At 41.6% G+C, this 25,025-nt stretch overlaps 1 protein-coding gene across 4 annotated transcripts in view; it reads right to left on the bottom strand.

The window, feature by feature from the left end:
* Positions 1-25,025, bottom strand: part of Parp4 (poly(ADP-ribose) polymerase family member 4) — a 98,643-nt gene that overhangs the window by 16,677 nt on the left and 56,941 nt on the right. For all 4 annotated transcript variants that reach the window (XR_012436285.1, XM_074043662.1, XM_074043661.1 and 1 more), the window contains 10 exons: positions 15,483-15,620; positions 14,495-14,690; positions 13,243-13,310; positions 12,075-12,262; positions 8,171-8,270; positions 6,291-6,461; positions 5,972-6,052; positions 3,178-3,258; positions 2,124-2,219; positions 823-948 (listed from right to left, as the gene is read on the bottom strand). Coding sequence is in view for 3 of the 4 variants with exons in the window: in XM_074043662.1 (XP_073899763.1) it covers positions 823-948; positions 2,124-2,219; positions 3,178-3,258; positions 5,972-6,052; positions 6,291-6,461; positions 8,171-8,270; positions 12,075-12,262; positions 13,243-13,310; positions 14,495-14,690; positions 15,483-15,620 (1,245 nt within the window). In the remaining variant the exon portion in view is untranslated. The remainder of the gene's footprint in view (positions 1-822; positions 949-2,123; positions 2,220-3,177; positions 3,259-5,971; positions 6,053-6,290; positions 6,462-8,170; positions 8,271-12,074; positions 12,263-13,242; positions 13,311-14,494; positions 14,691-15,482; positions 15,621-25,025) is intronic.

The raw sequence follows: 25,025 nt of genomic DNA, 5'->3' as shown, positions 1-25,025 counted from the left end.
TGAAGCAGGAGGATCAAGGGTTCCAGGGTAGCCTTAGCTATACAGCAAGGAGGGGGAGGGAGGAAGGAAGAAAAGAAGGAAAGGAGGAAGGAAGGGAGGAAGGAAGGAAGGAAGGAAGGAAGGAAGGAAGGAAGGAAGGAAGGAAGGAAGGAAGGAAAGAATTAGTAGCAGGATATAACTCAGTGGTAGAGTGCTTGCCTAGCTTGCATGAGGCCCTGTACAATTGTGAAGTCATAAGATTGAAGCGGAGCTGAAGAATTCCTATTGCCTAGTGAAGTGGTAGCCATTGTGATGTCATAAAGCAAGGTGTTACTCATGGTTCTGTGGTGATTCTGCTGTCAACAGACCTACTGTGCTGCCAGTTGTAGGAAAGTACAGTACATATACTATGTACAGGAGATAATACTTAATGATAATAAATGACTATGTCACTGGTTTATGTATACTCTATGTTTACTATACTATGATTTTTATCATTTATTTTATTTTGTTGATTTATTTGCAGTGTTGGGGATGGAACCCAGGGCCTCATGTGAGGTAGGCAAGAGCTCTACCACTGAGCTACATCCCAGGCTCTTTTTTAATCATCATTTTAGAGTAGACTCCTTCTATTTATTGAATTTAAAAAGCTCATATACCTCGTGTTTATCTTGTCTCTTGATTGCATGGACGACACATCCAGTGACTGAACTAGACCATCTCGGTCTGTGTAAGCACATTCTAGAATGTCCACACAACCACAAAATCACCTCACAGCACCTTTCTCCAAACATATCCCCATGATTAAGCAACAAATGACTACATCTGGCAATTAGCATTTACCTGTGTTGTGTCGGCCTCTGTTGTGTTGGTCTCCTGCCAACTTATATACGGCAGAAAGTCTACATCTTCTTTGGCAATAAGTTCCGAGATATTTGGATCATCAGGAAAAGGTGACTTGTTTCCGTCCTATATTAAATTGCAATTGGGTTGAAGTTTAAAAAGACGTATCAAGTGAAATGATTTTCATACATTCTAAAGCCTTGTGAATACTGAGATTGAGATATATGTATAAGACTGGATGTGTGTCCCTAGCCACCAGTGCAAGAGGAAGATTGGGGTGGGCACAGAGAGAAAGGTGAGGCCTTTCTCTCCAGGGAGTGCTCCCTGGGTACTTCCTAAAGTGCTTCACACAGATTTTCCTATGACATTATGATGGGAAAGGGCTTCTCATTGGTAAGGGAGATCCAGGTCTTTTCTATTTTTTTTTTAGTATCTTGAATTAATAAAAGATGATAAATGCCAAAAATGTAATAAAATTGTAGCATATTTTTTATTCATTTTTTTTTGTGGGTTGAGGATCAAACCCAGGGCCTTGTGCTAAGGAAGTACCACTGAGCTGTATCCCCAGCCCTAAACTGTGTATATCTTAAAACTACACATACAGGCCAGGTGTGGTGGCTCAAGCCTGTAATTCTAGCTTCTTGGGAGACAGAGATCCAAAGGATCATGTTTCGAGGCCAGCCCTGGCAGAAGTTTGCAAGACCCCATCTCAACCAACATCTGAATATGGTGGTACAGCCTGTCATCCCAGCTATGTGGGAAGGACAAATAGGAGGACCATGGTCCAAGCCAGCCCAGGCCTAAAGGGAGGACCTATCTCAAAAATAACCAACACAAAAAAGGCTGATGGAGTGGCTCAAGTGGAAGCTTGCTTGCCTGGCAAGGGTAAGACCCTGAGATCAACCACCAGTACTGTCAAGTGAAACAAAACAAAACAAAAAACCCAAACAACACATGTAGCTAATTAATAACATTAAACTTATAAATGAATGGCAACTAATTTAGAGATCATAGTAAATCCTGGCCCCAAGGAGGCCATTCACAGACAGGAGGTCCCCTGGGCTCTCCCTACTTGCCTTTCACAAGCCCTGAGTTTTGTTTGGTTTTTGGATTTTCTTTCTTTTTTTTGAGATACAATCCTCCCTATGTAGCCCAGGCTGGCCTAGAACTTGTGATCCTCTTGCCTCAGCCTCCTGTCTGCTGGGATTGCAGGTGTGCGCCACTGTCCAGTTAAAGAATGACTTTCTTAATGTGTAAATAAAAATAGAAGAGTTCAACTTTGAATTAACGATAATACATACCCTTTGCTCAACTGCTATAAAGCTTGTAAATTGTGTTATAAGAGAGTTTTCTTTACTGAGTTTAATAATCAGAGATTTCATGGCTTGTTTCTTCATCTAGAAGAGAATAAAACAAAGAAACCATATGTTTTATTTCTATTTAGCTATCTACAAGAGTAGTAAATAATCTAAAGAGGTGTTTTTCTATGACAAGTAAATCATTCTATAATTAGCATTTCAAACTAGGAATTGATTCTAAAAGTCTTGGGTAGGTGACTCAACCTTCCCCATAAAATGGGCTTGGCTAAGTCATAGTAGTTCATACTTATACAGCTCTCCATGGTTTACAAAGAGCTCTCACAGGCAGTGACCTCCTCTCTCACAGAATCTGTAGCTCCCCCTACAAAGCTGAGGAGTTGCAGGGGCTGAGTGACTTGTTCAGGACAGAGCTGGTTGATTGCTTTCAGGGATAAAGGGCCTTAAGTCAAATAGAACAGAAAGTCTGCTAATCCAAGGGCACCCCCCCCCACCCCCCCCCAAAAAAAAAAAGGAATAAAGCAGGGAAACCCTGCTTTCCCTTTGCAACTTGCTGCTGTGTGTGGCACACTGGCACCTTCTGGGGTGGTACTCCCAGCATCACTGAAGATTGTAGCCTATGAAGGACCTGTTGTGGTGACCCTCTGCCAGAGCCCTCGTCTGCACAGCAGAGAGGGCAAGGAGGCCTTGGCTCTGCCTATGGTCCTTAGGCAGCTTACCCACCACCCTGTCCTATGGGAATGGTGACACAACACAGGAGACCAGCACGTAGTGAGTGTTCTCAGAGCCCTCCTCCAGACTCTCTCATGGGTAGGACATCACCAGATTCTCAGGAAAGCTCTGACACTGGTTCTTTCACTAATTCACTTACTAAACAGTCTCTGTCACCTATGCCCCAGGGACCATGTCACAGGTAGGGATGAAGGTCTGACACCATGCCACATTCTCCTCTGTCCAGCTGTTCTCACATGTCCATGGCTACACAATTAAAGAATGATCTAAACAACACGTAGTGTTTTTTACCGGCAAAAGAACAAACCTCATGGCTGACTGCATCGTCGTGGAGAATGCCATTTTCGTAGTCTCTGATCAGAGCTTGTGCTGCCAGCTTGTGAATTATCTGTTTAAGCAGCAAGGGAAGAACATTGGTTCAAATGGCTTCTCACTGAAGGCTTATTTAGACCACTGCTTCAAATTGAAACATAATAATTCACATATAATAAATTCACTCCTTTTAAGTCTGACAAGTTTTATCGCACATATACAGTTGTATGGTCAGCACAGATATGAAAATATAGAACATTCCCTTCAGCCTAAAATGTGCCCCCTTGGCTCCTATGCAGTCACTCCTGCCCTGGCAACCACTCATTGGTTTTTTTCATCCCTAGTGTTTCGTCTTTTCTATACAAGGCCATTTTGCCAATACAATTTATTTCAAAACTTTGACACTGCTCTTCTTAGTGAAGGAAGAGCCAGCCTGGGGCTGGGATGCCCACCCATAGATGTGGTCATGCCTCTGGACAGAGGACTTAGAATGCTTATGGAGACATGGAATTGATCTTAAATGACTGTGTCTCTTCTCTTATCATTGATAAGGCCATCATTAAAGACTGTGATTTTAAGGAAATCACAAGTAAAATTCTGTTACCTTATTTTACCCTTAGATCCAATTTTTAAAGCAATATAGAGAGTTCCTTAAATTCTGTCAAATAAATTTTATAAGAGTCCATTGTTTTGGTTCAGGCGCTTCCACTAGGCCCCAAGAGACACACTAAAGTCCTATATCACCAAACTGAAACTGACTTGTTATCTGACCTTCTAGGAAACCAAAAGAGATAACAGCCAAATTACCAAATAGGCTAGTTTCAATCAGCATAATGAAGTTCCCTGCTTTAATCCTTAAAAAAAAATAGTGAACAAAGGCAACCTGATATAAATCAATCAGTTATTTTTTCTTTTTAAAGTTTTAAGCTTTTTTTTTTTTTTTTTTTTGGTGGTACTGGGGGGTTTGAACTCAGGGCCTATACTGTGAGCCACTCCACCAGTTATTGTGATGGGCTTTTTTTTAGGGTCTTGTAAATTATTTGCCCAGGCTGGCTTTGAACCTCAATCCTCCTGATCTCTGACTCCTGAGAAGCTAGGATTACAGGCATGAGCACCTGGCTCTATATTCATTCTTGTATAGGAAGTACATCAACCATATTTACTTTCTTAACTTCCTTCTCCCACAAGTGATCTCCTCTTAGTGTAACCTGTTTCTTTGTAATATTGCTTGTATTTGTATTGTGTCTGTCTCTCACATATAAGAGAAAACATGTGGCCTTTGTCTTTCTGAGCTTGGCTTACTTCACTTAACATGACTGCATACATTTACTTTCAAACCACATGATTTCATTCTTCCTTATGGCTAAATAAGCCTCCATTGTGTATAAATATCACATTTTCTTAATCCATTCATCAGTAGTGGGGCATCTTGGCTGTTGTCATAGCTTGGCTATTGTGAATAGTGCTGCAATAAACATGGGTGTGCAGTTGCCTTTATTGTAACCTGACTGACATTCCTTTGGGTATGTCCCTAGGAGTGGGATTGCTGGATCATATGGCAGTTATATTTTTAGTTTTTTGAGAAGCCTCCATACTGTTTTCTATAGTGGTTGTACTAATTTATACCACCGAGGGTTCCTTTTCCTCCACATCCTCCCCAACATCTGTATCCCCACCCCACCCACTGTATAACTATTACATGCTAATAAAAATATTTTTTAAAAAATCCTTAAGGCGTCACCAGTGGTTCACGCCTGTAATCCTAGCTACTCAGGAGACAGGGATCAGGAGGATTGAAATTTGAAGGCAGCAAATAGTTCATAAGACCCTATCTCAAAAAAAAACCATCCCAAAAAAGGTATGGTGATGGCTCAAGCAGTACAGTGTTTGCCTAGCAAGAATAAAGCCCTGAGTTCAAATTCCAGTATTGTCAAAACAAATCTTTAAATTGTCATAATTTTGTCTTTTACCATAATAAATCAGTAACACAACTGTTTTCTTGAGTTCTGTAAGCTATTACAACAAATTACTCCACCCGAGGAAGGATTAAGGGGTCCTCCTCCTTCTACTCAACTTAGACAGATGTGTGGACAAACTGAGGATCTTACCACCTGAGACTGGCATCTGAATGGGACAGTGTTCCCAGACTGTGCCCTTGCCCTGTGGGACAGATAGTGTCAGAACTGAATCGAGTTAAAGGGCATGCAGCTGGCGTGGGAGAATTAGTTGGCTGGGGAAAACTCACACATCTGGAGCCTGGATGGGTTTTGAGTATAAAACATATCCTCAATACATGGTGTAGTACACTCTTAGTCCAGCACTGTTTTGACTAAGGTAGTGTAAGGTACAGTGGTAATTCACTTACATTGACTTGTAAACATCTTTGAGAATCTCTCCATAAAAATGTTCACATAAAATTTCATTTTTAATTGCAGTTAGTCACACCTACTGACACCTGTGGGGACGGTTCTAGACCAAGAATCCCAGATGAAGACCTGCTGAAGGGGAGTGTACCCATTGTGCAGCTAATCAGCCTCCACATGGAGTGCTGAAGTGTCAGCACAGAACAATAAACGAAGTCTTCGGTTCACACTTCAAGTTTTTTTTTTTCTTTTTTCTTTTTATGTAGCGCTGGGATGGAACCCAGAGCCTCATACATGCTAGGCAAGAGCTCTACCACCTAGCCTAGCCACATTCCAGCCCACCACTGGGCCACGCCCTCACCCCATGGAGCCACGCCCCTCCCGCCACGGAGCCACGCCCCAGCCCCACAGAGCGTTGCATCTTACAGTCCCAGTTGTCTTCTGAAGCTCAGTAGTTGACACTATCGTAGAAAATTCTTTCTCTTGGATTAACGCACATAGAGTAGCCTGAAATGGGAAAACATGAGTGCCTCAGCTCTTCTACTCCACAGCCTCTCGGTTAGTGCAACAGCGATTCTTTTGGGGATGTCCTCTCCCCTCTCAGTGAAGATCAAAGGCTTTCCTAGCTGTGTTCCCCAAAGGGGAAAATCTGCCTGCAAGAGGCACAGGGAAGAAAAAAGAAAAGGAAGGAAGCAGCGGAGTACATTGTCCTTTCCTCAGTGTAACAAGTTGAGCATCTTCTTACCTGGGTGCAGTGGGGAGCAAATCCGTAGACCAGGAGGCGATCATTGTGGAACAAGGACCGCACGCGGGCGGGCGCCTGGAGGGGCTCCGCAGCACACGTGCCCATCTGCTGCCACTTGATGGAAACAGAGTGGCAACCAGGGGACCGCAACCTGTTCATTTGGTCTTCTATCTATAACCAGAGAGGAATTACTTCTTTAGGGCCGCATCTAAAAAATGGCTACTTCACACGTAGAGCTTACATTCTGACTCTTGGGAATTTTGTAGTTCTTTTTCTTTATCGTCTTCCTGCTACTTGGTGGTACTTTTCCAAAGGGATTTTAAATTATATATATATATATAATATTTTAAGACAGGGTCCTGCCATGCACCTAGTCTCAAACTCACAATAGCCCAAGCTGGCCTCATGTTTTAGCGTCTAGAGTTCTGGGATTATAGATGTGCACCACCACACCTGGCTGGAATCTTTAATAATACCACTATCACATAATTTTGATTTACAAAGAATCCTAAAATCACTCTGTTAGCTAATTATTAATTATGGAACTTTGTAAGAGAAGATTCAGTTATAAAAATTAATCCTACAAAAGGAATTGAATACATTTCTCCAAAGAATATAAATGAAAAGGTGCTCAATATTACTAGCCTAGAGGAAAATGCAAATCCAAACCACAGTGACATGCAACTTCGTACCCACCAGTATGGCTCTTAAAAAAAAAAAAAAGGAAAAATGAGTATGAGAGAAACTGAACTCTGGTGGGAGTGTGAAATGGTGCAGCTGCTGTGGAAGACAGAATGACAGACTCTAAAAAAATGAAACAATTATCATATGATCCAGCAATTCCACTTCTGGGTAGGTACCCAGAATTGAATGTAGGGAGTTAACAGACACTTGTATGCCCTTGCTCATGGCAGAAACATTCACAACAGCCAAAGGATTTCCATTGGTGCGCAAATGAATATTGTTTGATGGGGTAGAGTTTCTATCTGGGATGATGATGGATGGTGGCGATGGTTCTACTACATCGTGAACCTACTTAGTGCCACTGACCTGTACACATAAAATGGTATTGTGCCACAATAAAAAATTCCTGGGTGTGGCTGCACACATCTGTACTTGGAGGCTGAGGCAGGAGGATCAGAATACCCACACTGGAAACTAGCTTGGGCTATACAGGGAGACCCTGTCTCAAAAAAACCAAACAAACCAGGGGTTGGCAGAGTGGCAACTAGCAGAGCACCTGCTAGGAAGTGTGAGGTCCTGAGTTCAAACCCCAGTACCACAAAAAGATAAATAAACTGAAAAAAATTAATTGCAGCAAAACATGAAGTTGTCCTTCAGTATCTGTGGTAAACTGTATTTGTACAAAAACTACACATATCTTTCCATGGACTTTAAGTCACTGCTCAAATAATGCCTACTACAACGAAAATGCTATGCAAATACTTGTTGTTATACTGCATTGTTTCAGGAATAATGTCAAGAAAAAACATTCAGTGCATGTTCAATATAGATGCAACTTTCTTTTTGATTATTCTCCATCCAAGGTTGGCTGAATCTAAGGATACGGAACCCATTGACACAGAGCGCTGACTGTACAACACTTCACTTAAAAAATCAATCTATGATACTTTGATACTTTGTAAGTAGAAATCAAACCATTAGTTAGGGGAATAACCTGATTAAGCAATCACTGTGTTCTTAGCAGGTTTAAGTAAGGGCTACCTGAGCACAGGGGCTCACACCCTTGGCAGCTTTTGCCTGTCTTTATCACCTCTGTCTGTTCATGAAAACACAGATGTTACCATGAGACTTCTAAGAAGATAATATTTCCACATGTAAACATAGGACTAAAGATTAGATATTTTTTTAAAAAGTACCTGTTTTTTCCAACAATGTTTGGATTTTGAGTTAAAATATTCAAACACTCCGGCACCATACTGGGACAAAGTCCTTAAGATATGACGATTTGCTGTAGAACTGATAACATTTCACATGTTTTAATTTTCAAGACATTTCAGACATATTTGAAAAGTACATGTTAACAATGTTGAGAAAGCTCAAAGTCTAATAGAAGATATATTATAGGAAGAAGAATTTACTCTTTTGTAGCTGAGGTTAAAGAGATAAAATGGGCCAGGTGCAGTGGTTCACACTGTAATCCTAGCTACTTGGGAGGCTAAGATTGGGAGGATTGTGATTAGAGACCAGCTCCAGGCTCCCCTCCCCCCAAAAACAGTTCATGAGACCCATCTCAATAGAAAAACATGGATGTGGTGATGAATGCCTGTCATCCCAACTAAGGCAGTAAGTGTAAAATAGGAGCACTGAAGTCCAGGTGGGCTAGGATAGCAAGATCCCATCTCAGAAATAACCAGAGCAGCAAGGGCTGGAGGTGTTGCTCAACCAGTAGAGTACCTGCTCAGCAAGCTTGGAGCCCTGAGTTCAAACCCATGCACCACCAAAAATAAAATAAAAGAGAGACAGAGAAAGAATGATGACAAACCGTAGGAAACATCTGAAGGTTTGCTTAATTTAAGCTTCCACAAATATGTGGACTTATTTATCTTTCATAGTAGAAAGAATGGAAATGCTTTACTTCCAATTTACTGGTGATTCTAAGGCCCTAAAAGGGAGCAGAGAATGTAGCTTAGTGGTAGAATGGACTCTAGGCAAGTGAAGCCCTGGGTTTGATGCCCAGCACCACTAAAAAACAAATGAATAAATAAATAAAATTTAATGGTGTAGTATTTAAAAACAAAAAAGCAAATAAAATGCCAGAAGGCTATCAGAATGATACTTGATCAAGATATCAAGCTACTTTCAATAAATGTCAAATTATCTGACTCTGATTCCAAAGCCCAGGGCATGAACTTAAAAAAGAGTTAAAAAGCTGTATATCCTAAAACTGGATACATGTAGATAGCAAAAGTTATAAACAAATAACTTTTAGTGCCAGGCACCAGTAGCTCACACCTGTAACTCTCTATTCAGGAGGCAGGGATCAGGAGGACCACAGTTTGCAGCCAGCTTAGGCAAATAGTTTGTGAGACCCTATCATAAAAAATAGGGCTGGTGAAGTGGCTCAAAGTGTAGGACCTGAGTTCAAACCACAGCATTGTAAAAAAAAAAAGAAGAAACTTTCAGGGCTGGGGTGTATCTCAGTGGTATAGCACTTGCCTGGTATACAAAAGGCCCTGGGTTCCATCCCTGGTATCACAAAAAAAAAAAAAATTCAAGGTCTGGAGGCCTAGGGGTAGGAATGATGCATGCACTACTGAGGCTAAGACAGGAGGACTGTGATTCTGAGGCCAACCTGGCTACATAGCAAGACCCTGTCTCAAAAGACAAAACAAAAACAACTTTCAGCTGGGCATGGTGGTGCATACTTGTAGTCTCAGCTATTAAGGAGGCTGAGGCAGGAGAATCACTTGAACCCGGAGTTCAAGGCTGGTCTGGGCAACATAACAAGACCCATTTCAAAAATAAAAAAGAAAAGAAAAGAAAAGTAACTCTCACTCTAGAAAAGAAAATCTTGTTTTGATATTCAAGTGTTGTGGTGTTGGCACATCTGTAACCCCAGTACTCAGGAGGTTGAAGCAGGAGGATCATGAGTTCAAGGCCAGCCTGGTTTAGTATGATTAAGAGCTTGCTTCAAAACAAAAACACCCCACTAAATAAAAAAACTCAACTCCTTTCTTAGAGAATTTTTCTCTGAAATATTAAAGAAATGATCAATTATTTATTTTTCCAGAAAAAGAGTTTAAGGAAGTTATTTCTGAAATATTTTTTAGCTTATTGATAAAGAGGAGACATGTCTTTAGTCCTCAAAATTAGTTGACTGTTGATATTGAGAAAGTCTTTCTTCCATCCTTCCCTCCTTCCTTCCCTCCCTCCCTCCCTCCCTCCCTTCTTCCTTCCTTCCGTCCTCCTTGCCTCCCTCCATCTCAAACTCCTGGCCTCAAGTGACCCTCCTGCCAAGGCCCATCTAGAGAATTCTTTTTTTTTTTTTTTTTTTTGTGGCACTGGGGTTTGAACTCAGGGCTTCATATTTGCTAGGCAGGTGCTGTACCATTTGAGCCACTCTGCCAGCCCTAGAGAATTCTTAAGGTTGGGTCTATTTGTATTTTACAGATTCTGCCAGTCAGTGAGAAGGTGAAGGTGGGAATCTCCGGCTCTACAGGAGACCTCACACCATGCTGCCAGAGTATGTAACACACAAGTGTGTATGGAAAATAAGGCAGAAACACTTAAGAAGATCCTGGTGGCCTCACAGTAACGATTCCAGCTCCCCCAGACTGGTGGTGCTGACCACCACTGTCATCTCCCATAGGAGGCTCTCTGACTGCCCTCTTCACCTCCCGGAGCTGAGACCACCACCTGTCTCACGTGGGCCTTAAAGAGGAAGGCATGCTGGCGCCTGCGCCTCTGTGCTGAGGTGCCTGAGCCCTGATCAGCCTGGGGGAGCAGGTGGCAGGATGACCAGGACAACTGTGCAGCTGTGTGATCAGCAGGTGGAGCCCGTACTGGCTAGACAGATTTCCTGGTTGATCTAGGATGCTTGGTTAGCCTCAGATTACGGTGAACAGGACCAGGAACTGTGACTGAGGAGGGGCAGAGGGAAGAAAGAGGCCCAGGGCAAGCAGGTCTGACCTGGGTACAGCAGTGAGGAGAGGGGTGGTGGCACCTTGGCTCAGACAGGGTCATGGGGGTGGCTGTGGAAGGTGTGTGGTGCCCTGGCCCCTGCCACATGAAGGGCTTTTAATGTGCCAGGGAGGGTTTGCTCAATGCACTGCCTCTGGAAAGGCCACTTGCTGGGGTGGTGGCTGCATTCGGGAAGAATCCAGGGGCCTCAATGGCAGGCACGGGGCTGAGGGCTGTGTGTCAACACCAGGAGTCCCTCTGTGCCCTGTGTTTTCTTTGCACAGACATATTCTCCCTTAGTATAATCCAAAAAGCTAACCATGGGGTAGAGGCAGGGGGGAAAAATGACCCAAGCCTTGTGTGCACATATGAATAATAAAACAATAAAAAAACAAAAACAAAAACAAAAACAAAAAGCTAACCATAACCAGGGGAGGGAGTAATGCCAACAACCTCGGGGCTTTAGCTTCTATGCACACCAGGAAAGATTCTATGCACACTGTGGTTGAAAATGCAGACACTCACAGCATCCAGAGAGATAAGAGAGGGTGAGGCAACACAGGCAGCCCTAGCCCAGTCCAGGACAGCCAGAGGGAGCACCACACAGGTGGCCGACATATGGATATATGCAAAATAAAAATCCCATGAGGGAGATATTTTCCTTTTTCTTTTTACTGTTTTGGCAGTAATGAACTCAGGGCAGAAGCACTCTACCACTTAAGCCATGCCCCCTAAAACAGGTGGCAAAACAGAAATCCCAGGAGGGCTCCGTCCTAGGCATTCTGCCTGTCACAGCATGTGGACGTTGACAGTGCAAAACAATTCTGGTGTTTTGTTTTATTTTGTGTTTTCTGCAGTACTGGGTCAGGGTCTTGAATTTCCTAGGCAAGGGCTGTGCCACTTGAGCCATGGCCCTGGTCCTTCATTTTTATCTTCATTTTACAAAGAAGAGTTAAATAACCTGTGTCCAAGGTCACAGGTAATGGGCAGCCCACTGGGGTTGTGAGACCATGCACTCTGACGCAGAGCTTGGAGTTCTGCCATGTACAGCTTCTACATACTACCACCAACTTCCAAACAAAACTCCCATGAAAGCCAACCAAAAGACCTGCTTTTTCACTGTGGTGACCAGAGACCTACCTGACCCCACAGGTGAACATCCTGGTGTGGTGGACATTTCTTTTCATGAGTTGCAATGTCAAACTCTCATTCTGAAGGTGTCCATCGGATATGAGGAGAATGTTCTGCAACCCTTGCAAAGGGCTCAGTAAACTTAAATATCGGAGCGTTTTCCAGAAGTCCGTGTTCCCCATGCTGGGAGTGGCAGACTGCAGGAGAGGAAGTGAAGGGTCATTACTCCTTTCTGGGCATGTACACCATTGACTGTAATCATTGACTGAAGGACGTCTCCCAAGGAGAGCTTAGAGACATACTGTTGCCAGAAAGTTTTTTCATAATTATACATTTATGGAGCAACTATTCTTACATCCTTTTAGTTCATATCATGATCCACAGTAACTATAATATTATCAGTGGGCATTTATCACTTTTTTTTTAAATAGTTTTCAAAGAACTATTACATTTATGCAAAGAAACATTTTATTAAAGCACCCCTGGGTTTGCTGGCCTGGTCTGAGGAGGTAACTGGACCTTTTCAGCTTATTCCATTTGACAAGAAAGAAAACAAGGGACAGAAGAAAACTTTCCAAATGTTAATGCTAGTTACATTGGGTGGTAGGACTGTGCGCAATTTTTCTCTTTTTACTCCTTTGCTTATCCAATTTTCTTTAATGAGCTCTTATCACTTTTATTTTATTATTGTAGAAGTCCACTGCTGTGGTTTGGATAACTAACCTCCCCCATGTGGTAAATGCTTGGTCTCCATTCTGTGGTGCTTTTGGGAGATGGTGGAACCTTTAGGAGGTGGGACCCAGGGAAGGAAGCTAGGTCGCTGAGATTGTACCCTTGAAGGGGGTGTTTCTTGGGCCCTGGTCCCTTCCCATCTCTCTTTGCTTCCTGCCCATGAGGTGAGCAGGCCTCCTCTTCCACACACTCTTGACATGGTGTACTGTGTTACCAAAAGGCCCAAAGCAACAGAACCAAGTGACCATGAACTGAAACCTCGGCAACTGTGAGGCAAAATAAACCTTTCTTCCTTTTAAGTTAATTGATCTGAGGCACATGTTACAGTGACAGAAAGCTGACTAACACATCCACCATCATACAGAAGTCTCAGGGGAGTAAGTCTTGGACAGCAGCACTAAAGCTTCACAGAGGCTCAGAAGATGGAGGAGGGCATTTTACTCACCATGATGAACTCTGTTGCCACATTTTTGTTCGTGATGTACTTCGGATATGAAAATAACTCTTTATAACCTGTGTAATAAGATTGGTGTGAGCTGTTGCCATTAAATATTCACCAGATTGACAGTGACAGCTAACAAACAATAATGCTACTTTCTACAACTGCTGCTATCATAAAGAACATTGTGCCAGGTGCCGGTGGCTCACACCTGTAATCCTAGTGACTCAGGAGGCAGAGATCAGGAGGATCATGGTTCAAAGCCAGCCAGGCAAATAGTTTTTGAGAGCCTATCTTGAAAACACCCATCACAAAAAAAGGGCTGGTGGAGTGGCTCAAAGTGTAGGGCTTGAGTTCAAGCCCCAGTACCACACACACAAAAAAGAAAGAACATGTTGTATATTATGTGTATACTTTCCTCTTCAGAAAACTGTACAATTGTTTTAACATATAAAACCTCACCACAGTATTCCTCTAAAAAATGCATCCTGTGCATTCACTTTATTTTCTTGGCAGCACTGGAATTTGAATTCAGGCTTCACGCTTGCTAGGAAGATGCTTTACCACTTGAGCCAGTCCACCAGCCCTGTTTTATGTTGGATATTTTAAAGAACTATTTGCCTGGGGCCAGCTTCGAACTGTGATCCTCCCGATCTCTGCCTCCTGAATAGCTAGGATTGCAGGCATGAGCCACTGCCACCTGCTCATTCAGCGCAAACTATGGCACTGAACTATGCAAAATGTTTTGAGTCAAATTCCACACACAGATCTATGAATCATCTGTGCAAACCACAGTACAGGAAGGCTGCAGTGGCACTGGCAGCTTGGTCCCTGGCAGAGGCTGATTGCAAATGTCTGTCCATACCCTTGGGACCCTTCTAACTCAGCAGACTAAGATTCTTATACTTGGTTTTGTTGATAATAATAACAGTAATATTTGTATCTCAGCTACTATGGAATAAGCCCTGCTTAAAATCCTTTGTACATATAAGCTCAATCTTCATAAGACTTTGAGGTGGGGGCTAGTACCCTCAGATAAGGAACTGAGGCTCCAAAAGTTCAAGCAGTGTGCCCAGGTGACACACAGGGCTTGTGAGTGGTACAGTGGGATCTGGCTCCACAGTCCTGTGCTTAAGCTTCACGCTACTCCACTTCCCACTCCACAAACAAGGCTGGGCACCAGCCATCACCAGTCTACACGAAGCATGCTAACATTAAGGAAGAAGCATAAGTGGAACCGGGGACAGAATATACTCACCTGTGCCGAACTGGACAATGTTTACTTTTTGCTCCTTGCCCACCAAGTACAGTGCATACAAAGCTATTTTCTTGGCTTCAGTGAATGTCTCACCCTCCATGGAACTGGAGCAATCGAGACAAATAATCACTTCATTCTTGTCACCTAGGCCTGGGAGGGTGGTGTCAAGATTGGGTTGGAAGACAAGCATGCAAGCCTGAAAGGAGGAAAAGGTGCATGTTGGAGCTTCTTACAACTTAAACTTCTTGTGAAATTCTAAAGCTTGCTAGTAACTATCAAGACACAAAGAAGCCAGGAGTGATGGCACAGGCCTGTAATTCCAGCTTTAGGGAAACAGAGGTAGATAACCCCAGGCCTACTAGGCTACCTAGAGAGACCCTTTATAAAACAAAACAAAAACAAAAAGAGTAAGATTTCTTCAACAACAAAATGGCCTCTGAGGAGTTCAAATAAAGAGTAGAATGTTAGAGGTGGAGATTCCAACATAGAGAAATAAATTCCTGAGAGGACAAGAATTAATTTAGAATTAATATCTGAAAGATCCTCTGAGGGCATCCACATTATTTGTAAAATGAATAAATAATATGTGTCTCTCACACATCTATATTCTCTAAAAGGAGTATAGATGTTCTTGTGATTACTAAAATGTACACGTGGATCTTTTATTAATTAACCAATACTTAAAGTACAACTAATATTCTATTAGCTTCAGTTTTTATTGTAAATGAAGAAGCAATTCTATGTTAGGGACACACAAAATGGTCAAACACAATATTTATACAGAAATAGACCACATGAAAGTTTTGAATAAAACCTCAGAAATTTGTTAGGCTAAGCATAATTAGTTGTGGAATCTTGGAGTGTGTGAATTCATTTTGTAATGCTGGTTTTTCAGGACCACTGGTAATTCAAAATTTAAAACATAGCCTATTTATTCTGGCATATTCTTCCAACAGTATCTTCTACTTGTAAGTAAGAAGGACTATACCTCGCTTTCTTTTTCTGGATGTTTTTCAACCCACATCCTTGGGAGATAGGCATCAGACAAACCAATGTGGAGAGAAAATCCATTGCTGTCTAAAGAGCTGCCTTCAACAGTGCTAATCACAGCTTTGCAGTCTGTCCTCTGCAAAAACCATAGAACAAAGAGAATAATAGAATAATACCATATTATCAACTTGCACTTACCTGTCAAGTAGTAAGCCCTTTAAAAAAGTAGTAAACCCTTGAGCTGGATGCTTAAGGCACATGCTTGTAATACTAGCTACTTGGAAGGCTGAGATCAGGAGGATCAAAGTTTGAGATCAGCTCAAGGAAACACTTCCAGAGATTCCATCTCCAAAAACAACCAGAGCAAAATGGACTGGAGGTATGGTTCAAGTGGTAGAGTACCTGTTTTGCAAGGATAAAGCTCTGAGTTCAAACCCCAGTGCCACCAAAAAACAAAAAAAACTGTAGTAAACTCTTGCAAATTTACCTAACTCCATTAAGAATCAAAAGTGTAATCCTAGCCACTTGGTAGGCTGAGATCAGGAGGATAGAGATTGAAGGCCAGCCCAGGCAAAAAAGTTCAAAAGGTGTGGTGGTGTACATCTGCTCTCCTGGCAGCAACAGAAAGCCCAAAATGAGAGGCAAAAAGTGAGACCCGGTCACCAAAATAACTAGAGCAAAAAGGGCTGGAGGCGTGGCTCCGGCAGCTGAGCACCTGCATATCAAGTACAAAGCCCTGAGTTCAAACCCCAATACCACCAAAAAAAAAAAAAAAAAAAAAAACCCCAATACTTTAGCAATAAATCCCAAAATTATGAAATGTAGATTTTTAAACCTATGATCATTATCCTATCAGTTACCCCTGAAACTCTAAGATTAATTTACTCATGGTTAGATCCCAAGCACCCCCTCACCCAAGTGACCAAGAGTAAGTGCTGTTTATTCCCAATCTCTCACTTTAGGAAATTCAACATTCATTACTTAAGGAATTCAATCAGCTAGAACACAAACAAGGGAATGCTAGGCGTAATGAGCAGGGCTGCTTCATTTAGGGGAATGAAGTATAAACTGGCATCCTAAAAATTCGAGCCCTGCTGGTGGCTCACACCTATAATCCTATCTACTCAGGAGGCAGAGATCAGGAGGATCATGGTTTGAGGCCAGCCCAGGCAAATGGTTTGAGAGACCCTATCTCAAAACAACCAAAAAGGGCTGAAGGAGTGGCTCAAGTGGCAGAGCACGTACCTAGTAGTGTGATGCTATAAGTTCAAATCACAGTACCACCAAAAAAAAATACAAACCCCAAAGTTGTACTCCTGAACAACCACATTCCATGAACACCCACAGCTGCTAATTGAACACAAGAGGGTCAGCACACATTTGGGGAAAAGTCTTTAACATGAAAAATGGAGAAAAGCAAACAAATGAAAAGCCAGGAAAAAAAAGAAACTCAGAAAGAGGAGATGACATAGGAAACAGAAGAAAAAAACATTAAAAATGTTTTTGTAGAGACAAGAGAGAAGTTTACCATCCGAGACCCACAAAAATGCTGTGGATAAAATAAAAGTGAATACTTACAGAGAAGAAAAGAGGTCTGACAAAACATAGGAGAGCCAAGATTAACATTTCAGAATAGATGGAATTAAAAATTAAAGAAAATCACCCAGGAAGTAAAACAAAAAGACAATAAAGTAGGCAACAAGAGAGAAAAATGCAAGAAAACAAGGGGCTAGTTTTAGGAAATACATGATTGAAAGGCACTGCAGAAAGGTAAGGGAGGAACAATTTATTTTATTGCTTTCTTACTTATCTATTTTTTTTAAGATACGGGAACTGGGAACAGTGGTAGAGTGCTTGCTTAGCACGTGTGAGGCCCTATACCCCTAGTGATAGGCAAGTTAGGAAACTCCTGGCTGAGAACACAGCCTGGAGACACTAACCCCACATTCTACATTGTTAATGTCAACAGAACAACTTGTGACTTAGAGCTACATCCTGCTGGCCCAAAGCCTGCAAAGAATGGAGAGTGCTGGCAGCCATGTTGACCACCTAGTAACCAGTATTTGCTGGTCTTTACTGATACTTTCACTGGGTGGATAGAGACTTTTCCAGCTTATACAGAAAAGGTCCTGGAGGTAGCAAAACATTTGATTTGGCCTGCCTAAGACTTTATAGAGCCAAAGTGGGCTTGTTTTCACCCCTAGGGTCACTCAATCCATGGACCAGGCACTCAAGGAGATCCCAGTGTTCTGGAAAGAGTCATAGAGCACCTTCTTTGCAAGTGTGAAGCACCAGGTTCAAACCCCAGTCCCATCAAAAAAAAAAAAAAAAAAAAGAGTTTGCCTCCAAAAACTAACTTACTTTTCAGGCCTTTTGAGATGACTTTTGGGAGACTGTTTTTAACCTTTAATTTATTGGTAGATCCAGAAACTCAAGTCAGCACAACATGTAATTAAATCTGGGATAGGTTCAACAGACCATCCAGCAGTGTGGCAACAAGGTTATGCCAGCTCCAGATCCCAAGCCCTACACCTGTTTCACACAACTGGGAGACTCAGTACTTGCCAAAACTTATAAGAATGGACATTCTGGGGGCCAGCTGCAGCCTTTGGGCTAATTAACAGGTGATTAGCACGGAAACAAAATCACTATCTGCCCATACCCATGACAGCCCCAGTTTGACCATCAAAGGTCAACCCCCCCCCATCTAAAGTGAGGGAGGAATGTGCGACTCTCAAGGCCCGACTCCAATAACCACCCCACCACACACTCCTAGGTGCAGTCACTTGCTCAAGCCCACCCACTCCGTATCTTTAGTGCACTTTCCTTTGTTGAATAAACCTAACCTGTCCTCACTAAATCTCTTCTATGTCAGCCCTTGAATTCTTTCTCCCACAAGACCAAGAACCTATGGGACCCCAGATCTGGTAATACCAACACCAAAACCAAAACAAAACCATTGAGCAGGGTCTCACTATTGGTGTCCAGGTGGGGCTTGAATTCCTGGGCTCAACCAATCCTCTTGCCTAAGCCTCTCTATTCACTAGGATTACACGGACTCACCACCATGCCCAGCTGGAAAGACTGGAATAACTTTAAAACAAATTCCCCAAGCCAAGTGCTGGTGGCCCATGCCTGTAATCCTAGCTACTTGGGAGGCAGTGATCAGGTGGATTGCAGTTTGAAACCAGCCAGGGCAAAAAAGTTTGCAAGACCCTATCTAAAAAAAAAACCCAACATAAAAGAGGGCTGCTGTAGTGGCTCAAGTGGTAGAGCAACTGCCTAACAAGTGTGAGGTCCTGAGTTCAAACACCAGTACTGCCCCTGCCCCAAAAAACAATAAAAAAACCCTACTTCAGTATTCTGGAAGAAGATGACTTTGAACCCAGGATCCCACATCTCACCAAAAGGTCAACTGTAGCACACAAAGGAGATCCAAGATGGCGGACATGGTAGGGAATCAGAATTCCTGAGCTCTGTGACTCCAGAAACCACTTTAAGATGTGGGAGCTACACTTGGGTAATTCTGATTGTTTCCAGCCAAAATAATAACTGCCAACACATTAGGTGCACATAAAATTTAAGGACCGACCCTTAAAACAGCTTTTAATTGCACCTAACAGCTGGAAAAATCCCAGCAAGGCAGTCAATACGGTGTGTCTGCCCTGGGAAAAAAGACCCCTGGCTGTTTCTCCCCTTATTTTTTCAAACAGCAGAAGATAGAGAATCAAACAAAATTGAACCCTGTGACATCCTGGACCCTAATCCATGGAAAGCCTACCTATGCCCTGCCAGGCTGAACCCAGTCCCAGTCTCTGCCTTGCGAAAAGTGGCATGCCATTTCTCCCCACTAACCAGTTTCAAAGATGCCTGTGTAAATCTGCAGACCCAACAAGTGAGCAACACACCCTACACATCTTACCCAACCCCCAGAATGTAATCCAGTGCAGCCCCTGGGCAGATTGAATTCCCCCTCAGCAAAACTGAAAAGCATGAACAGTGAATTGTAATCTAGTGAGGGTGGGGTGAAATGCTGAACCAGTCTCAGAGAACAGGGGTTGGGCAAAGAGCTGAACTCTTAGCCAACAAAAGAAGGACAAGGAACAAAGGCTGGGGGGTGGGGCTGAGGCAACAAGCCAACCTCCCATAGGAGCCAACTATCAGCAAGCAGAGATGGAATGAGGAACTAGCACTGAGAACGGAGGTGGGGTGACAAGCCAACCTCCCAACGTGGGGCCCTGGTAGATCGCTGACCTAGTCTTCTAGGACTGAGGGTGGTACTCAAAACTGAATTGCTCCACCTTGCTGGGGGAGGAGCTGACCAGACAGTTGCTGTGGTAGGGTAATGCAGCTGCCACCTGGCAAAAACACAGATTGGATCACCTTCATAAACTGGTAGTGAGTTACCTGTGCAACCTGCCCTGTGGACAGAAGGAACCAAGTACTGCTCACAAGCTAGTCATCTGGTGAGACCACTTCAGAGCTTCAGCTTGTAATTAACAAAAAGAGTTAAAAGCAAAAAAACCCTCCAGCCATCTCCCCCACAAGCTGTCAGACAGAGGGGCAGCACCCTTCCCCACAAAGCCCAGAATATGAAGCACCAATACCAGGATTGGATGCCAAAGAATAAGTCCAGAACTTTTGCAGAGCAGACTGAACTTTCTGATACTGTACCTGGTTTTTTTTTTTTTTGTATTATTAACTTTACCATTACTATTTTCTTATCCCTATTCTTACTCTCTTTACTTTCTCTTCTTTTCTTGTGCTATAATCCATTGTTCTCCTCCAATTATTCTTTCTGCCCCTTCTCATCCACTCTCTCCAACACCCCTCCTCCTAACATTCACCACCTGCTGACTAGCCTGCTGTATCAACCATACACATTCCCAGCCCTCTGCAATTCCTGACAAAAGCATCCTCCACTACAACAGCAGAAATACACCCAAACATACACAAAAGCTATAAAACCTAGCAGCCCCCACACCTCTTCCCCCACACACCCCACCCTTTATCACCACCTTTACTAATTCCCCAAGCTTCTATCTCTAGCCAAACAACCATTACCCCCCAAATCACACTGTTTATAGATATTAACACTAAGATGTTTTCTATATAATATGTAAACAACTGCTGTGGTGTTGAACCTGTGAATTTGTTATTCCTGAATTACACCTCCACACCAGGTACGGAAATAGCACACCAACTGAGCTAACGACTAAGCCAGTCTCAACACAAAAGTTAAATCAAGGGAAAGAAAACAGGCAATTAAAACTACTAACTAGCCAATCAAGAACATAGCTGCATAGCACCAATTAGAACAATGGGGAGAAGAAGAAAGGATGGAAACTACACTTCTCAAAAAAACAATTCAGTAGAGAATTTAGTGGTACATGAACAACAACAACAAAAACCCAGTTCATGACCCCAACAAAACAATAATAAATATCACTAATGAGTTCAAAGGGGAAGTCATGGAAGAGATTACTGAGAAACTCATGAAGAAGCTACAAGACATGGCTAACCAGAAAGTACAAGATGTACTTGAAATATCAAGATACCACAAATAAAAAACCTGAGAAACAGCAAAACGAACTCAGAGCAGACTTCAACAAACACCAAAGTGAAACAAAGGAGACTATAAACAAAGAGATACATGAAATAAAGAAGAAAACACAAGATATGAAAGGAGTTGAACAAAAATATGGAAAGCCTAAAAAAAAAAAAGAATCAAGCAGAAATCTTGGACATAAAAAATCCCTTTAGTTGAATAAAAAACACAGTGCATGGCCACTCCAGCAGACTAGAACAGGTGGGAGACAGAATCTCAGAGCACAAAGATAAAATAGACATTAAAGAAAAACAAAAGAACTGTTAGTCAAACAACTCAAGAGCTGTGAAAGGAATATGCAAGAACTTAGACTCCATCAAAAGAGCAAACTGAGAATCATGGGCATTGAAGAAGGAGAAGAGGTACAAGCCAAAGGGATATGAAATATATCTGGCAAAATAATGGAAAATTTCCCAAATCTTGAGAAAGAATTGTCCATTCAGATACAGGAAGCCTCCAGGACACCAGACAGACTTGACCAAAATAGAACCTTTCCATGCATTTTATCATTAAAACAACTAGCACAGAGAACAGAGAAAGAATATTGAAAGCTGTAAGAAAGAAAAAACAAATAACTTATAAAGGTAAACCCATCAGAATAACAGCAGATTTCTCAACAGAAACCTTAAAAGCAAGAAGGGGATGGAGTGAGATCTGTCAAGCACTGAAAGAAAATAATTTCAGTCCTAGGATACTACCTAGAAAAACTATCATTCAAAATTGATGGAAGAATAAAAGTCTTCATGATAAACAGAAACTAAAACAATACATGACCACAAAGCCACCACTACAGAAAATTCTGTAAGGAATTCTACACAAAGAAGATAAAAACAAACAAAACCACTAGAGGACAGGATGTATTAAACCACAGGAGAAGAAAAGACAAGTGATCAGAAAATAGCATTGAATTGGCTGCACACACTCAAATCCTTAAACAACAAAATGGCAAGAATCACCATATATCTATCAATCTTAACACTGAATGTCAATGGACAACTTCCCCATCAAAAGACACCATTTGGCAAACTGGATTAAAAAGGAAGATTTGACAATCTGTTGTTAAAAGAGATCCCCACCTTATTGATACTGGCTTAGTGTGAAAGGCTGGAGAAAGGTTTGCCAAGCTAATGGCTCCCCCAAAACACAGGAGTAACAATACTTGTATCAGACAAAGTAGTCTTCAAACTTACATTAGTTAAACAAGACAAAGAAGGTCACTTCATACTAACAAAAGGGGCAATACATCAAAAGGAAATACCAATTATCAATCTATATGCACCCAATGTCAGTGCACCCAACTTCATCAAACATACACTAAGGACTTAAAAGCACATATATACTCCAACACAGTGGTAGTGGGAGATTTTAATACCCCTCTATTCATCCAGATAAAAAAATCAACAAAGAAATCCTAGTATTAAATGGCACCATAGATCAAATGGACCTAACTGAAGCCTATAGAGTATTTCACCCTGCAACAGTACAATATACATTCTTCTCAGCAGCCCATGGAAATTTCTCCAAAATAGACCATATCTTAGGCACAAAGCAAGCCTCAAAAAATACAAGAAAACTGAAAGAACCCCCTGCATACTATCTGATCACAATGCAAAAAAACTAGAACTCAACAACAAAAGCAGCAGCAGAAAATACGCAAACAACTGGAGGATGAACAACACATTGCCCAATGATTAGTGGGTCACAGAGGAAATAAGAGAGGAATTTTTAAAGTTCCTGGGATTTAATGAAAACACAACCCATCAGAACCTACAGAATACAGCAAAAGCAGTTCTAAGAGGACAGTGTATAACCATGAGTGCATATATTAAAAGGACAGAAAGATCTCAAGTAAATGACCTAATGCTACATCTCAAACTCCTAGAAAAACAAGAACAAACAAACCCAAAATAAGCAGAAGGAGAGAAATAATAAAAATAAGGGGTGAAATTAATGAAGCAGAGACCAAATAAACCATACAAAGAATCAACGAAACAAAAAGCTGGTTCTTTGAAAAAATAAACAAGATTGAAAAGCCCCAGGCAAAATGAGGAGGGAAAAGACTCAAAGTAGTAAAATCAGAAATAAAAAAGGGGAGATAACAACAAACAAAAGGAAACACAGGGAATCATTAAGGACTACTTTGAGAACCTATATTCAAATAAATTGGAAAATCTTGAAGAAATAGACAAATTTCTAGATACTTATGACCATCCAAAACTGAGCCAAGAGGATATTAACCACCTAAACAGATCTATAACACATAGTGAAATTGAAGCAGCAATAAAGAGTCTCCCAAAAAAGAAAAGTCCAGGACCTGATGGATTCTCCACTGAATTCTACCAGACCTTTAAAGAACTAATACTAACACTTTTTAAACTTTTCCATGAAACAGAAAGGGGAGGAACACTGCCTAACTCATTTTATGAAGCAAGTGTTACACTTATCCCCAAACTGGACAAGGACACATCCAAAAAGGAGAAGTACAAGCTTATCTTCCTAATGAACATTGATGCAAAAATCCATTTTTTTCCAAAAAATTGATGGCAAACTGAATCCAACAACATATCAGAAGATCATTTACCATGACCAAGTTGGCTTCATCCCAGGGATGCAGGGATGGTTCACCATAGGCAAATCATTAAATGTAATATAGCACATTAACAGAAGCTAAGACAAAAACACTTGATCATCTCAATAGATGAAGAAAAAGCCTTTGATAAAATTCAACATCATTTCATGATAAAATGTCTGAGGAAACTAGGAATAGAAGGAATGTACCTCAACATTATTAAGGCTATATATGACAAACCTATAGCCAACATCATACTTAATGGGAAAAACTGAAACCAGTTCCCCTAAAGTCAGGAATGAGACAAGAGTGCCTACTCTCCCCACTCCTATTCAACGTAGTCCTGGAATTCCTAGTCAGAGCAATAAGGCAAGAAGAAGAAATAAAAGAAACACAAATAGGTAAAGAAATAGTCAAACTATCCCTGTTCACAGATGACATAATCTTATACCTTAAAGACCCAAAAAACTCCACCAAAAACTTCTGGATACCATAAACAGCTTCAGCAAAGTAGCAGGATAAAAAGTCAACTTACAAAAATCAGTAGCTTTTCTATACACCAACAGATTGAGAAAGAATATAGGAAAACAATTCCATTTATAAGAGCCTTAAAAAAAATCAAATACTTAGGAGCAAACTTAACAAAGGATGTAAATGACCTCTACCAAGAGAACTACAAACCACTTAAGAAAGAGATCAAAGAAGACTACAGAAAGTGGAAAGATCTCCCATGCTCATGAATTGGCAGAATCAACATAGTAAAATTGGCTGTATTACCAAAAGCAATCTACATGTTCAACACAATTCCCATCAAAATCCCAATGACATTCATCACAGAGATTGAAAAATCTACCCTAAAGTTCATGTGGAAACACAAAAGACCATGAATAGTCAAGGCAACACTAAACAAAAAGAGCAATGCTGGTGGTATTACAATACCCGACTTCAAACTATACTACAGAGCCATAGCAATAAAAACTGCATGGTACTGGTACAAAAACAGACATGAAGATCAGTGGAACAGAATAGAGGACCTGGACATGAATCCACACAGCTATGCCCTCCTGATTTTTGACAAAGGTGCCAAAAATATATGATGGAGAAAAGACAGCCTCTTCAACAAATGTTGCTGGGAAAAGTGGTTATCTGCCTGCAGAAAACTGAAACTAGATCCCTGTCTGTCACCCTGCACTAGTATCAACTCAAAGTGGATTAAGGCTCTCAATATCAGACCTGAAACCTTGAAGCTAGTACAGGAAAGAGGACGGAACATACTGGAAGCAATGGGTATAGCCAAGGACTTCCTCAGCAGAACTCAAACAGCTCAGCAACTAAAGGAAATGCAAATCAAAACCACACTAAGA

This window comes from Castor canadensis, chromosome 10 (genome assembly GCF_047511655.1).
Source record: "Castor canadensis chromosome 10, mCasCan1.hap1v2, whole genome shotgun sequence".
NCBI classification, from domain to species: domain Eukaryota; kingdom Metazoa; phylum Chordata; class Mammalia; order Rodentia; family Castoridae; genus Castor; species Castor canadensis.
Note: the sequence above shows the minus strand (reverse complement) of the source record. Positions and strands in the feature narration are given on the sequence as shown.